Source organism: Babylonia areolata, chromosome 1 (assembly GCF_041734735.1).
Source record: "Babylonia areolata isolate BAREFJ2019XMU chromosome 1, ASM4173473v1, whole genome shotgun sequence".
Lineage (NCBI taxonomy): Eukaryota > Metazoa > Mollusca > Gastropoda > Neogastropoda > Buccinidae > Babylonia > Babylonia areolata.
This window is the reverse complement of record NC_134876.1, coordinates 7,938,131-7,951,806: the sequence shown is the minus strand read 5'-3', so window position 1 is coordinate 7,951,806 and position 13,676 is coordinate 7,938,131. Positions and strand designations below refer to the sequence as shown.

Here is a 13,676-nt window from a genome sequence, read left to right as displayed (position 1 = left end):
TGTTGTCGTTTTTTTGGGGGGAGGGTGCGGGGGGGTTTGTTTTTTGTTGTGTTTTTTTTTGGGGGGGGTTGTTTGTTTGTTTGTTGTTGTTTTTTCGGAGGGGGAGTGGGGGATGCTGTTATTCATATTGTTAGAATATTCAGTGATACGCCGGTAAACTTGTTCCTTGTTCGATTGCTTTTGTCAGGCGCTCCTTGTCTATATTACGGGGTGGAAAGCTGAATGTGGAAACAAGAAACCCTTGAATACATAATATGCACGTACGTGCGCAAACACACGCACACACACTTCTTTTTATGTTAATAAGTAAGGGTGGGTTTTTTTGGGTTTTTTTTTTGTTATTTTACAAGCTTTCTTCCCACCCTGTCGGCCACGCCTCCCCCCCTCGCCCCCCACCCCCACCCCCACCCGCGTCCCCCACACACATGTGCAAGCACACATGGACACACACACACACACACACACACGCACGCACGCACGCACGCACGCACTCACACAGTTTCCCCTTTGACAATCGGGAAGAGAGAGAGGTCATAGGGCTGTTACATTTAGACTGTTCGTTCGTTTGTTTATTTTATCAAAACTAGAACTTTTACAGGCACACTGAGAAATACAGAACACAGAAACACAATGCAGGTAATGGAAATAACATGTGTTGGAGAAAACAAAAACATGCCCCAAGGCGTCCGTTCGCTCACGGAAATAATGCCACAGTCCCACTGACTATTCTCGTATACCTCACGTAGTATTCAGAAGAATGCATGCATTCCCGTACAAAGGGGTAGCGTGACCAACTCGCTGGGTTCATGTGTGAAGGTCAGGCATCTTCTAAATAAATTATAGAGGCAGCATTCCTGTCCGCCCCGCCCCCTTTCCACCCCACCCTATCCACCTCCACCACCGCCCACCCGTCCCCATCCCCTCTCCACGCGATCCCCTTCTCATGTTTATATTTGCCACCTTTCCTGCCAAACAACCTTTCGTGTGTGCCTCTTCCTCACCGGGTTCACAGATGTGGTGCAGCGTGTATGGGTTAATCGCGTGCACCGTGACACCTCCTTGAAGAGAAGGAAAGAAGAAAGACGTTCCTGCACTCTGTACAATCTGCACTCTCCATTCTCCCCGCGTCTGCGACATTTATTGTACCTGGGGGGATGCCTTTGATCTGTCAAGACACCCGAAGACAGATGTCCGCACAGCAGACTGGTGGACCTCACGGCGGTAGGTAAATCACCTCGCTACAGATCGAGTTTACCTCTTCTCCTCGACAAGGCGAAAAAAAAACAAAAAAAACCCCAACAACTTGGGTAAGCTCTCCACAGAAATAAATCATTTAGGGTGTGGGTGGTGGAGTTTAGCGCCCTGGAGGTCAAGTTGTTGAGTTGTTCAGGGCTGTGGTCTTGATTGAACAAGGTCCAGCGTGGTTCAAGGGGTCGAGTCCAATTTTGGGGGTAGATGCAATTCAGTATATCATGAGTGCTTCATGATAAACACTGACACTAGTACTCGCTCGCAGGCACGCATACACACATGCACACACACGAACACACACACACATGCACGCACACACACACACAAACTCACACACACAACACACACACACACACACACACACACACTTCACGGTAGGAAGTAACAAACTACAGTTTGGTGTGGTAGATACAGTATTTCGCTGCCAGTCTCGTTAAAATTTCGTTTCCATTCCAGTATGTACTACTGCCTCATGTTTCTATTTTATTCATTATTCATGTTTATTTATTTATTTCAGTTTATTTTCCCTGAGGCCTCACTAAGCACATTGGGTTATGCTGGTCAGACATCTGCTCAGCAGATGTGGTGTTGCGTATATGGATTTGTCCGAACACCGTGACGCCTCCTGAAGCAACTGAACTGAACTGAACTTCCTTGTGTGTGTGTGTGTGTGATTAACAAGTTCCTTCTGGTCTTCTTAAGAATTCACTTCCTTGAACTCATCATTGGAAGGATTTGTGAGAAATATAAGCCTTTTTTAATGCTTTGATTACAAGTTTGTCAGATTTTTTAATGTTTTTTTTATGTTTCTAACACGTTTGTGAGAAAAAATCAGATCTTTTAAGTTGTTCTTAAACAACGTTATGAGAAATGAATTTATATGTCTTTTTTTTTCTGAACATGTTTGCATGCATTAAGTTCAGGTCTTTTCAAGTGTATTTGAATTAGTTAAGAACTGGCCTTTAAAAAGTGGTTTTGAAAATGTTTATGAAAAATATGGGCGTTATGATTATTAACAAACTTCTGATAATAGATATAGGCCTTTTAAGAGGTTTGTAACAACGATCAAAATGAAAATGATCAGCCAGCCATTCATAACATAACATGGAATGGAATGTGAATGCCTGCATGCATATCAATGGATGCAAGTCTTATTATACTCATAAGTTCAATCCTTTGGCGTAGTCGGAGATATCTGTGATAAACTGATAACTATGCATACACTGTCCAGAAAGTTTATTTTCAATCTTTTCCCCTCTCTTTTTATTGTATACTTTAATATTTTCTGAGCTTCCACTAATATCTACATCTTCGTGTGTGATATCACTATTGCACTTCATTTTTATTCAGTAAGTTAACATATAATTAATACTATATTGAATTTGCCTTCACTTTTTTCAATGATCAATGTTGATTTTAATATTCTGTTTGTTATGGTTTGATATCACAGACATCATCGCTCTTTAATATATCAATTAATAAATAAAATGTATGTGATTCTAGCCCTGTGTCTGTGTGGTTACTCTCAGTAGAGTGAAAATTTGCTTGTCTGCTTCCGAGTTAAAAATGCATGTGGAACGTCAAATTTACATTCTGTCTTTAATTCAGTCAAGAGCAGATCAGCCAGTGTCCTAAGACCCTGTTTCGATCAGCACTTTGATGTCTAGTTCACACAGACACAAGAGGACAGAGGCAATATAATTCACACTCAGTGACTTAATATTACTGCGCCATACAAATCAGTTTCACTGGTTTGATCGGTTCAAACCAAGCCAGATAAAACCTTGATCCAATCTTTAGATTAGTTGCCTCTGGGTTTGTTTTTTTCTGTTTGTGTGTGTGTGTGTGTGTGTTGTTAACTACCACTATGAAAAACAACATGCAACAACTTCAGTGCCTTAGTATCCTTCAGTGCCATAGTATGGGGGGTGCACGGGAGGGGTAGTACCTCTAGAGGGGGGGCTTGTCACGCTCTTCCGGGAGTGGTTCGTCCTCTATCGGTCCCCACCGGCACCCAGCTCTCACCTATGGGTCCTAGAAGCTGCTAGCATGCGGCAGCGCCCAACCCCCGGGCAACGGCTTTGACAGGCTGGCTAAACTAGGTGAGGGTAGCCGACGGGTCTCAAACCCTCAGCGAGTTAGGGCTTGTCTACCCAAGCATGTGAAGACTGGATCCGGCTGACTCTGCGGAAGAAACCATTGTTCAACGGAGAGGGAGGCGGTTGCAGCAGAGCACTGTGGAGTGCTGAGGGCAGGATGAGGCACATAGGACATCCTGGTCATCCCCTGCATCCGTTTCCATCTCCAGTCGTCTTGACCTCGTCTTGCCACTGGATACAGACGGTCTCGGACAAGAGAGTGAGGTCGACGGTGCGCAACTCCTCCTCACTATAAACAAAGTCATCGCGCAAGTCATCAGTCATCCTTCATCCCATACCATCATTTTCCCCAAGCCCTGTGGCGACAGGCGAGCGACGAAGCGACAGGTGTGGGTACACTGGCAGTCGTAGCCGCGGACCTGCACACAGGTGGCTCAGGCCATAGGGTCGTTTTTTACCGACTGGAGCAGTGGTGGAGATCGGCAGCCCCCTGAGCGACTGAGCAGCCCTCTTCAGGACAGCACTGCTCACGTCCATGGCATGAGGAAGGGGCTAGAAAAGGTGCCCTAAACATTGCCTGCTCCACACCACCCTAGTCAGCATACCGCGGCTGACGGGGACCCTACTCAAGCGGTCGACACACAAAGGAAAGAAAGAAGAAAACAAGGAGCACCTCATTGACCATTGCCACATGGAAAATGCGTACGCTTCTGGACAGAGGCGACTCAGACCACAGAGACGCACAGCACTCATTGCGAGTGAACTAGCCAGGTACAACATCGACATCGCTGCCTTAAGTGAGACCAGACTGGCAGTTTCAGTTTCAGTTGCTCAAGGAGGCGTCACTGCGTTCGGACAAACCATATACGCTACACCACATCTGCCAAGCAGATGCCTGACCAGCAGCGTAACCCAACGCGCTTAGTCAGGCCTTGAGAAAAAAAAAACAAAACAACAACGGGGGAATAAATAATAGACTGGCAGAAGAAGGCGAACTCTGTGAGCGAGGCGCAGTCTACACCTTCTTTTGGAGTGGTCGCGGACCTGAGGAGAGACGTGAGGCTGGAGTTGGCTTTGCAGTGAAGACAACCCTCGTTGGCAAGCTGGCTGGCCCCCCGAAAGGAGTGAACGATCGCCTGATGACGATGAAACTCCCTTTATGCAACGGGAAGAAGTTTACCACCATTGTCAGCGCCTACGCGCCCACCATGACCAACCCGGATGAGATCAAGGTAAAGTTCTACGAGGACCTGAACGCTGTCATCACCACTGTTCCCAACGCAGACAAGCTCATCATTCTTGTGATTTTAACGCGAGAGTTGGCTGTGACAGCACCTCCTGGGAAGGCGTGATTGGGAAGCAAGGGGTTGGTAACTGTAACAGCAATGGTCAACTACTTCTCCAGACATGTGCCGAGCACGACCTTCTTATCACAAACACCGTCTTCTGCCTCCCTACCCGTAACAGGACGTCATGGATGCATCCTCGCTCTGGGCATTGGCATCTCATCGACTTTGTCATCGTCAGGAAGAGGGACAGGCAGGACGTAAGAGTCACGAGGGCCATGTGCGGCGCCGACGGAGTGCTGGACAGACCACCGCCTTATCGTCTCCAAACTCAACCTCCGCATCCAGCCCAAGAGACGGCCTCAGGGCATGAAAGCACCCAAACGCCTGAATGTCAACAAGCTGGAGCTAGGCAACATCAAGCAGAGCTTTGCTGACACCCTGGAGGAACGCCTTGAGTCCACCGTGCTGGACAACCAGAATGTGGAGGCAGCATGGGGCGCACTGCATGAGACGGTGTACAACACTGCCATGGAGTGCCTGGGGCCTTCTGCCAGGAAGCACAAAAACTGGTTTGATGAGAACTGCACTGAGATCAAGCAGCTGCTGGAAGACAAACGCCAAGCCTACAGAGCCCACATTGAAGATCCCAAGTCACAGTCAAAGAAAGACATACTGAAGAGCGCACGCAGCACCATCCAACTGATGCTGCGGCAGATGCAGGATTCCTGGTTGAGCAACAAAGCTGATGAGATCCAGGGCTTTGCAGACAGGAACGACATGAAGAACTTCTATAACGGCCTGAAAGAAGTCTACAGTCCCACCACCTCCGGATCTGCTCCACTCCTCAGTGCTGATGGTTCTACCCTAATCACTGACAAGGACGGGATCCTTGAGAGATGGGCTGAACACTTTGACAGTGTGCTGAACCGCCCTTCCACCATCAATGATGATGCCATCGACCGACTCCCCCAGGTGCCAGTCAGTGAGTCGTTGGATGCCATTCCAACTTTGGAGGAGACCCAGAAAGCTATCCGTCTGCTATCCAATGGCAAAGCCCCTGGCTCAGACTCCATTCCAGCTGAGGTCTACAAAGAAGGTGGTATGGCGCTGACTGAGAAGCTTCATCAGCTGTTCCAGCTCATCTGGCAGCATAAGGCAGTTCCACAGGACTTCAAAGACGCTTCCATCATACACCTGTACAAGCGCAAAGGAAATCGTGACAACCATCGTGGAATATCCCTGCTGTCCGTCGCAGGCAAGACTCCGGCCAGAGTGCTACTCAACCGTCTCATAGCGCACCTTGAGCAAGGTCTCCTACCAGAGAGCCAGTGTGGCTTCCGGAAAGAACGCAGGACTATCGACATGGTGTTTGCTGCTAGGCAGCTCCAGGAGAAGTGTCAGGAACAGAACGCAGACCTTTACTCCACCTATGTCGATCTGACCAAGGCCTCCGATACTGTTAGCAGAGATGGCCTTTGGAGAATCATGGCGAAGTACGGATGTCCCAGAAAGTTCATCACCATCATACGGCAACTACACGATGGGATGCTGGCCCGAGTCCAAGACAACGGAGAGACTTCAGAACCATTCCCTGTCTCCAACGGAGTCAAGCAAGGGTGTGTTCTTGCCCCCACCCTGTTCAGTCTCATGTCTTCAGCCATGCTGACAGATGCCTTCATAGACACGGACGTAGGCATTGGCATCAGGTACCGCACAGATGGCTCACTCTTCAACCTCAGGAGGCTTCAAGCAAAAACCAAGGTGAGGACAGACACCGTCAACGACTTCCTGTTTGCTGATGACTGCGCTCTCAATGCTGGCTCCGAAGCTGACATGCAACATAGCGTCGACAAGTTCTCTGCTGCCTGTGACAACTTTGGCCTCACAATCAGCTTAAAGAAGACTGAGGTGATGCACCAGCCAACTACAGGAAAGCCTTAAGTTGAACCAAATATCATCATCAACGGGCAACGACTAAGAACGCGGTGGACAAGTTCACATACCTGGGCAGTACACTCTCGCACAGTTGTCATCGACGACGAGGTGAATGCCAGACTTGCTAAAGCCAGCGCTGCCTTCGGCAGACTCCATAAAAACGTTTGGAACAGGAGAGGCATCACCCTGGAGACGAAGCTCAAAGTATACAAGGCCATAGTTCTCACCACACTGCTCTACGGATGTGAATCATGGACGGTCTACAAACACCAAGCCAAAAAGCTGAACCACTTCCACACCACCAGCCTCAGAAAACTTCTCGGCATAAAGTGGCAAGAGAGGATCCCTGACACAGAGGTGCTCACTCGTGCAAACTTGCCCAGCATCTACACCATCTTGATGCAGGCCCAGCTGCGCTGGGCAGGCCATGTAGTTCGCATGCCAGACCACCAGCTCCCCAAGAAACTGCTGTACGGTGAACTCCAACATGGCAAGCGCTCCCATGGAGGCCAAAAGAAGCGCTTCAAAGACACTCTGAAAGCTTCTCTGAAGGCCTTCAACATCAGCCACAACACATGGGAGCTGAATGCAATGGACAGACCAAAGTGGTGTTCAGCTGTCCACAGAGGCGCCAAATCCTGTGAGGCCAACAGAATCGCTGCAGCAGAGCAACGCAGACAGGCCAGGAAAAGCAGTGCCAGCAAGTCCCCGACAGCCGCCACCATCCCCTGTCCACACTGCGTCAGAACCTTCCGGGCGCGGATTGGCCTGACCAGTCATCTGCGCACCCACAGAGCCCATCCACCCACCCCCAGGATGACTAGATGGTCCTCGTTGATCCTGACGGATGAACCATACATGACTTATCGATGTACAAAGTGACGTCACTGATGCAATCATCAAAAGAAGGGAAATAATTCTGAAAATTCACTCATTTGATCCAGAGTGGCGTATCTCCTGACCATTTTTACAGTTTTTGGCTGTTTGTTCTGGATATTTCTTTAGGACCTGAAACAACACTTTCTACTTCTTTTCTGGCACTAAAGGGCTTAATACTTCCACATAAGAAAGATAGCTGGACAAGGAAAGATGCAAATCCATCCACCACTTTGCTATCAAATTCTTTTTATTCAGGTTAATCATGCAGTCAGAATCAATGAGACAGAGTCAGTAAAGAATGGAATGCAAAATATTTGTATGTCAAGCTGTAAAAAAATTATTTAAAAAAAAAGTTTTTAAGAAAAGACACTTAAGAAACACTTCCAGAACAAAACATGTTTCTGGTAACTTATGTGCACTGTAATTCATAAAACATAACGGCATCCAAGTCTTTTTTGTCACTGTGCGTAGATCATGTTTTTCAGCTCACAGATTTACAGTGTTCACAGAGCAGCAACAGTAAGACTCACATTTAGAGATTAATAACGATTTACTGTGACAAATATAGCACACTGCATAATTCTATCAGTTAATCTAAAAGCTATTCTTAACTGCTGAAGAAGAAAAAACAAGCATGTTTCCATAAATAATTTCAGCAACTTCAAAGATTTTTTGGTTTGTTTATTTGATTCTGACTCAAATTTCAGTACTTCAAGGTAAATGAAAGAAAGTTTAACATTCTTCATTCTTCTATAAATTCATCAGCCCTATTTCTGAACAGCTGATACAGAAATGGAAATATTGTAATATTGCAAAGCTTATCAGACTGTACATTTCAAATAGTGTGTTGAATGATTTCATCACTTGTTACACTGCAGTAAGTGAAATCAATTAAAAAAATTTTCTGTCAAAGACATAAACGCAGGAAAGCAATCAGAATTTATCGCACAAAAGATCAACAATAAAACCACTAAAATGATTTTTAAATTTAAAGGCAAAAAAGACACAAAAAATTGAGAAAAACGTAAAAAAAGATTAAGAGCAGAACTTCAAAAAGCTGTTGCAATTCACCACACAGAAACATTTGTAAAACACACAATAAAAAAAACACTAAAATGATTTTTTTTTATTTTAAAAGGGAGAAAATACACCAAAAAATGGGGAAAATCACATGTTTAAGAGCAGAAATTCAAAAGCCGTAATAATTCATCACACAAAGAAACAAGTGTAAAACAACATTAAAAAGAAACCCACTCCGCTCTGAGGCAAGAACTGGATTTCTGACACACACACACACACACACAAACACACACACACACACACACACACACACACACACACACTCACACACACAACAGATGACAGATCATGGCAATGACTAAACAGTTGTTAACCAAATCCAGCCCATAGGTTTACTCATACATGAATGAATTAGAGCAAGCAGAGTGACTTTATATATGCAAGCAGCGGAGTGTAAAAAATTAAAAATCTTTTCACAGTTCTCCAATGAAGTCAGCTTGCTTTCTGGTTTTATCATGCTTCAGATCCATGTCATTACTTTATTAAAGGGAAATAACTATTTTATGCATGACTCTTCAACATTTCATGCCAATCGAAATAATTTCTCTCCCTGTTTCTGTAATTTTATTTTCAAATGAAAAGGAACAAATATATTTCATTCTACACTAATAGCTTCTTTTTTTTTTCCAGGAGATGTGAACTTGTGTGGTTTTTTTTATACATAAGTGTAACAACTTTTTTCCTATCTAAACAAGAATTATCCACATTCTGTTAAAAAGATGAAAGCTGGTGTACATTGTTACTACTAATCAAGACTAATTAAAACGATTTTTAAAACAAAAGGATAAACAAAAGTACTGCTTTAAAAATATTTTGATTCAGACTGGTAGTTCTAGCCAAATATTGACTGAAATATCAAAATCTATAATGCTTGCAGTAATTTAGGCATGTACAAACCAGTAAACTTCAGAAGCATTGTTAAAAAAAAAATTATATATATATATATATATATCAGAAACTTTTAAAAAAATACATATTTAAAATAGGCATATCTTCAGTTACAAACCTGTAGTGTGGTAACAAGAAAATACTTTGTGCTCTTACATATTACTGTAACAACCATTATAAAATAGTCTCCATGGTTCTTATTTTTTCATGCACATATCTAATCTTTTCCCACACAGATCTTAAAAAAAAAAAAGTCTTAACAGCGAATGCAACAACATTCGAAAAATGCACAGTTAAAGAAACGTGAAGGATTTCCCCCAGCCAACTTCATCAATAAAGAGATTCAGTTCAAAAACTCAAAAAGAAGAATGGATTTCAAAAACCCTGAGAACCATGCAGTGCTTTCTATAATTATTTCCCAGCCATTAAGCACTAAAACGTTATTTAACACAACCAGAACACAAACATTTTCTAGGTAGCCGTAAGAAGGACAAAGTCATGTGAAAAATGAAATTGCAAACCTCCAGAAAGAGAAAAAAAATATCATAACATAAAAATTTGATGCAATATTTGTGTGTGTGTGTGTGTGTGTGTGTTTAGTGTAAGTGAGCATTTGTGGTAATGTGAGCATGCACATTTGAGCATTTAAATGTTATTTTCCTCTCCAAATTTGGTTAAACATTTTGAATTTTGAAAAATTGTTCTCTTAATTTTAAGTAAATAAACTGTGTATAATATGGTAAATAAAATAAAAAAATGCTCTTTTAATTTCAAGTACATAAACATTTCTGTATATCAAGTAATTAATTGTGCTGACAACTGAAAAGAAAATGAGCACATGCCAATCAATCCACCACAACAATACTGATGCTATATCAGATTCACTTCTTTTCCAGTTTCTTGAAAAAAAAAAAAATACATTCAATTTGTCATTTTCATTGATTAAAAAAAAAAAAAAAACTGGAGCAGAAGAACCTGAAAAAATTTCTAAAATGAAAAAAAAGCAGGAAAGAGTTTGATTTTCACACATTATCATTCTTCCAGTGAATCTCTCATAATAGACTGAGAGAAGCAGCTTTAGCACAAATAATAATGAATAACATGCTGAAGTATGCAAATCATTCAAAGTAAAAAATTTTGGGAATGCAAGAAAAACTTTTCACCTGCAGTTAGTTTTGATGTGTGTGTGTGTGTGTGTGTGTGTGTGTTGTTGTTGTTGTTGTTTTTCTTTTCTTTTTTCTTTTCTTTTTTTCAAATCCAGTTAAAACTTTTAATCATTGATTAAGTGCATGTCATCATGGAACAGTCCAAAATTACATATACAATACTAATAAGGCAAAAAGTACAAATGTTGTAAACCTATTTCCATCTTTTTTGTCTACTAAAACTCTTTAACAATTGTGACAAGTGGGCAAGAGCATAGTGTAACGTATGCAACATGAAGTGTAGTGTGGCTCTATTAGTAACAATAGTACAAATGCCTAGCATTTTCTGTCAGAAGGTGTATTAGAACAAACAGTGCAAATTTCTCGCATCATTAAGTCCAGTGAGCATCTAACATGTTTTGGGTGCATGTTGTATAATATGAAAGTGCAACATCCTGGAGGTTAGTGCTGATGGACATTTTGCGTAATGTGTTTAACAGGGATGAACTGTTCGTGTTGTATTGCACTGAGTGTTGCGTTTTGTAGTGCACTGTGTTGTACTTTGTAATGGTGTAATGGTCTCTGATGTGTTACATTGTGTACTATCTCTGCTGTACTGTACTGTGCACACTTGTATTACATTCTGTTGTATTGTGCTGCAATGTATTAGAGAAGATGTATGTTTGTGTGTGTCTTTGTGCATGTGTGCAAGCATGTTTGCATGTGTGTGTGTGTCTTACCTGAGTTGTATCAGCATATGGTATACAGTAGAAAAAAAATGTATTTCCTTATTACCAAAAAAAATTCTCAAAACAAACTGAATAATTTCCATTGGTATTTTTCTCTACTTCTACTATAAAGAAAAAAGAACATTAAAAAAGCAAAACCCAAGAAATGAAAAAAGAAAAAGAAATTATTCTACTATATTAACAAAGCATTAACACAAAAAGCATATATATATAGAGAGAGTGAGAGAAAGGCCTTCTATGCAATTTCTAGATCTCCCTGTCGAAAATAATCTTCTATGTGAAAGAACTTCATGTAGCCCCCCGATCACTACAAACCCAATTCCTCATAAACATCCTTTTCCATTTCCGGCATCCTGTCCTAATCATCTACACCTTTTCTTTGATATGCTGAAGGACCACAGCCAGAAGTTTGTCACGCTGATCGTTGCCGAGGTTGCTGAGTTCCCCATACAGGACACGGGAAAGGTGCGAGAGAGACATCTTCGGTCTCAAGGCCTCCCAGCGGTCGTGGTGATTTAAGTACTTCAGCAAGTCCTCCAGAAACTCATGTTCTTCCTGCCGGATAGCCTGCGACCCAAAAAACATCAGTGAAGAGAGAAAGAAAAGAGATTTTTTTCACCAAAAAACCCCCCCTTCAACTTAACATACTTACCGTGACCCACTGGTGCAGATTCTGGAAGGGGTGTCCTGCGCAAACTACTACCTCGTCCAGGCCAAGAAATCTAAATCAGATGCAGGTAGTTACCTCCCTTAGAATATTACCTCCTTTCTTGTTGCCAAAGCAGCACCCTCTTTTTCAGGCAACCATCTTCCTTTACATGAACATGAAATGTACACAAGAAATTGGTGGATTTAAATATTTGGTTTAGAACCAACTTTTGTGACCATGTACAAATAACATGAGAGTTGGCCTGAGGTTACATTTACCTGTGTGCGATTTTCATCGGGTAAAGTCCATTCTGCATGTAAACGTCAAGTGAGAACCAGAAGCACACATATGCAAGCGTGATTGTACACACACACACACACACACACACACATGCATGCAAACGTGCGTGCTCACATACACACACACACACACACGCACATGTGAACACATATGCACACTCTCCCATACACACTCATAAAAGCATGTGCAGGCACATGCACATACACACTAATTCCCACTTTCAGAAGCGCATGCTCCCATGCACACATTCACACAAGTGCACACACACACACACACAAACATACACACTACTCACACAAATTCACACCAAACCAACACACACCAACCCCCCTTGCCCCAGCTCGCGCACACACGCACACTAACACACAAATACACACACACACACACACCAACCCCCCTTCCCCTTGCACACACACACACACATACACAGCCTACCTCAATCCCATCCTCCTCTTTAGTCGCCTCCCCAGCTTTCCCCCTGCCCTGTGACGCCGCCCAGCTCAGCAACTGACAGTGAACAGCATCATCAGCCCCCTCCGGCCTTGCCTCAGTGGCTGGTGTCAGGACGAAGTCCAATTCCTTCACCGTCATCAGTTGCCTGGCTCCCACGTAGTTCTGGTTTTTCACCGTGACGCATTTTGTCACCGGGTGGTAGCCTTCCGCAGACGCCGTCACTTTGTATGCTCCATCTCGCAGCAAACGGTAATAGTCTCCGTCAGACACTGTCGGAATTACAAATGTACATGTACAATATGAGTGATGTTCGCTCTCCATTTTTTTCTACTTTTTTTTTTTTGTTTTTCCGCTAAATCTTTTTCTTAGCAGTTAGCTGTTTGAAAAACACTGAAGGTAAAGAAGAGAGAGAGAGAGGAAAAAACAAAAACAAAAAAAAAACCATGAGAATGCTGACATTTTTGACAACTGTAATAATGCATCTGCATAAAGTAGTGTCTTGCATGAATTATGCATCTGGCAAGTGATCACTTGCAGTGAGTGAGTTCATATTTATGGAGAGGGCAATACCCGTTATGACATGTGTTCTAATCTTTACGTGTCATATTGTAAATATAGAAAATCAACAAGTCTCTAAATTCTATATGGACATTTACTGTGGTATTCTTGTGACTGCACAGATTCAAAAGGAATACAATACTACACCATGTATTTGGTCAAAGGAAACAACAATATATGATTATGATTATTTTTCTCCCCCATCTTCTAGTGATAATATTTTCATGCCACTGACCCTGACAAGACCCATAATCCAGAAATGAGGAACCTTTCAGAATAACCATCATGCCATATTTACCAAGTCCACACAATGTACACCCAGTAACAAATATTGAATTGACTGCCTGTATACTGAAACTAAGAATAAGTCCTGCATGTTCTAATGTTCTGACACTTTTCTT

General features: G+C 42.8%; 1 protein-coding gene across 1 annotated transcript in view; it reads right to left on the bottom strand.

Moving 5' to 3' along the window:
- Window positions 1-7,682: 7,682 nt before the first annotated feature.
- LOC143275861 (carboxypeptidase E-like) overlaps window positions 7,683-13,676 on the bottom strand; it is a 24,259-nt gene continuing 18,265 nt past the window's right edge. The window contains exons 8-9 of the mRNA XM_076580198.1: window positions 12,700-12,986; window positions 7,683-11,882 (exon numbers count right to left, since the gene is read on the bottom strand). Coding sequence (XP_076436313.1) covers window positions 11,682-11,882; window positions 12,700-12,986 — 488 coding nt within the window. The 3' untranslated portion in view covers window positions 7,683-11,681. The remainder of the gene's footprint in view (window positions 11,883-12,699; window positions 12,987-13,676) is intronic.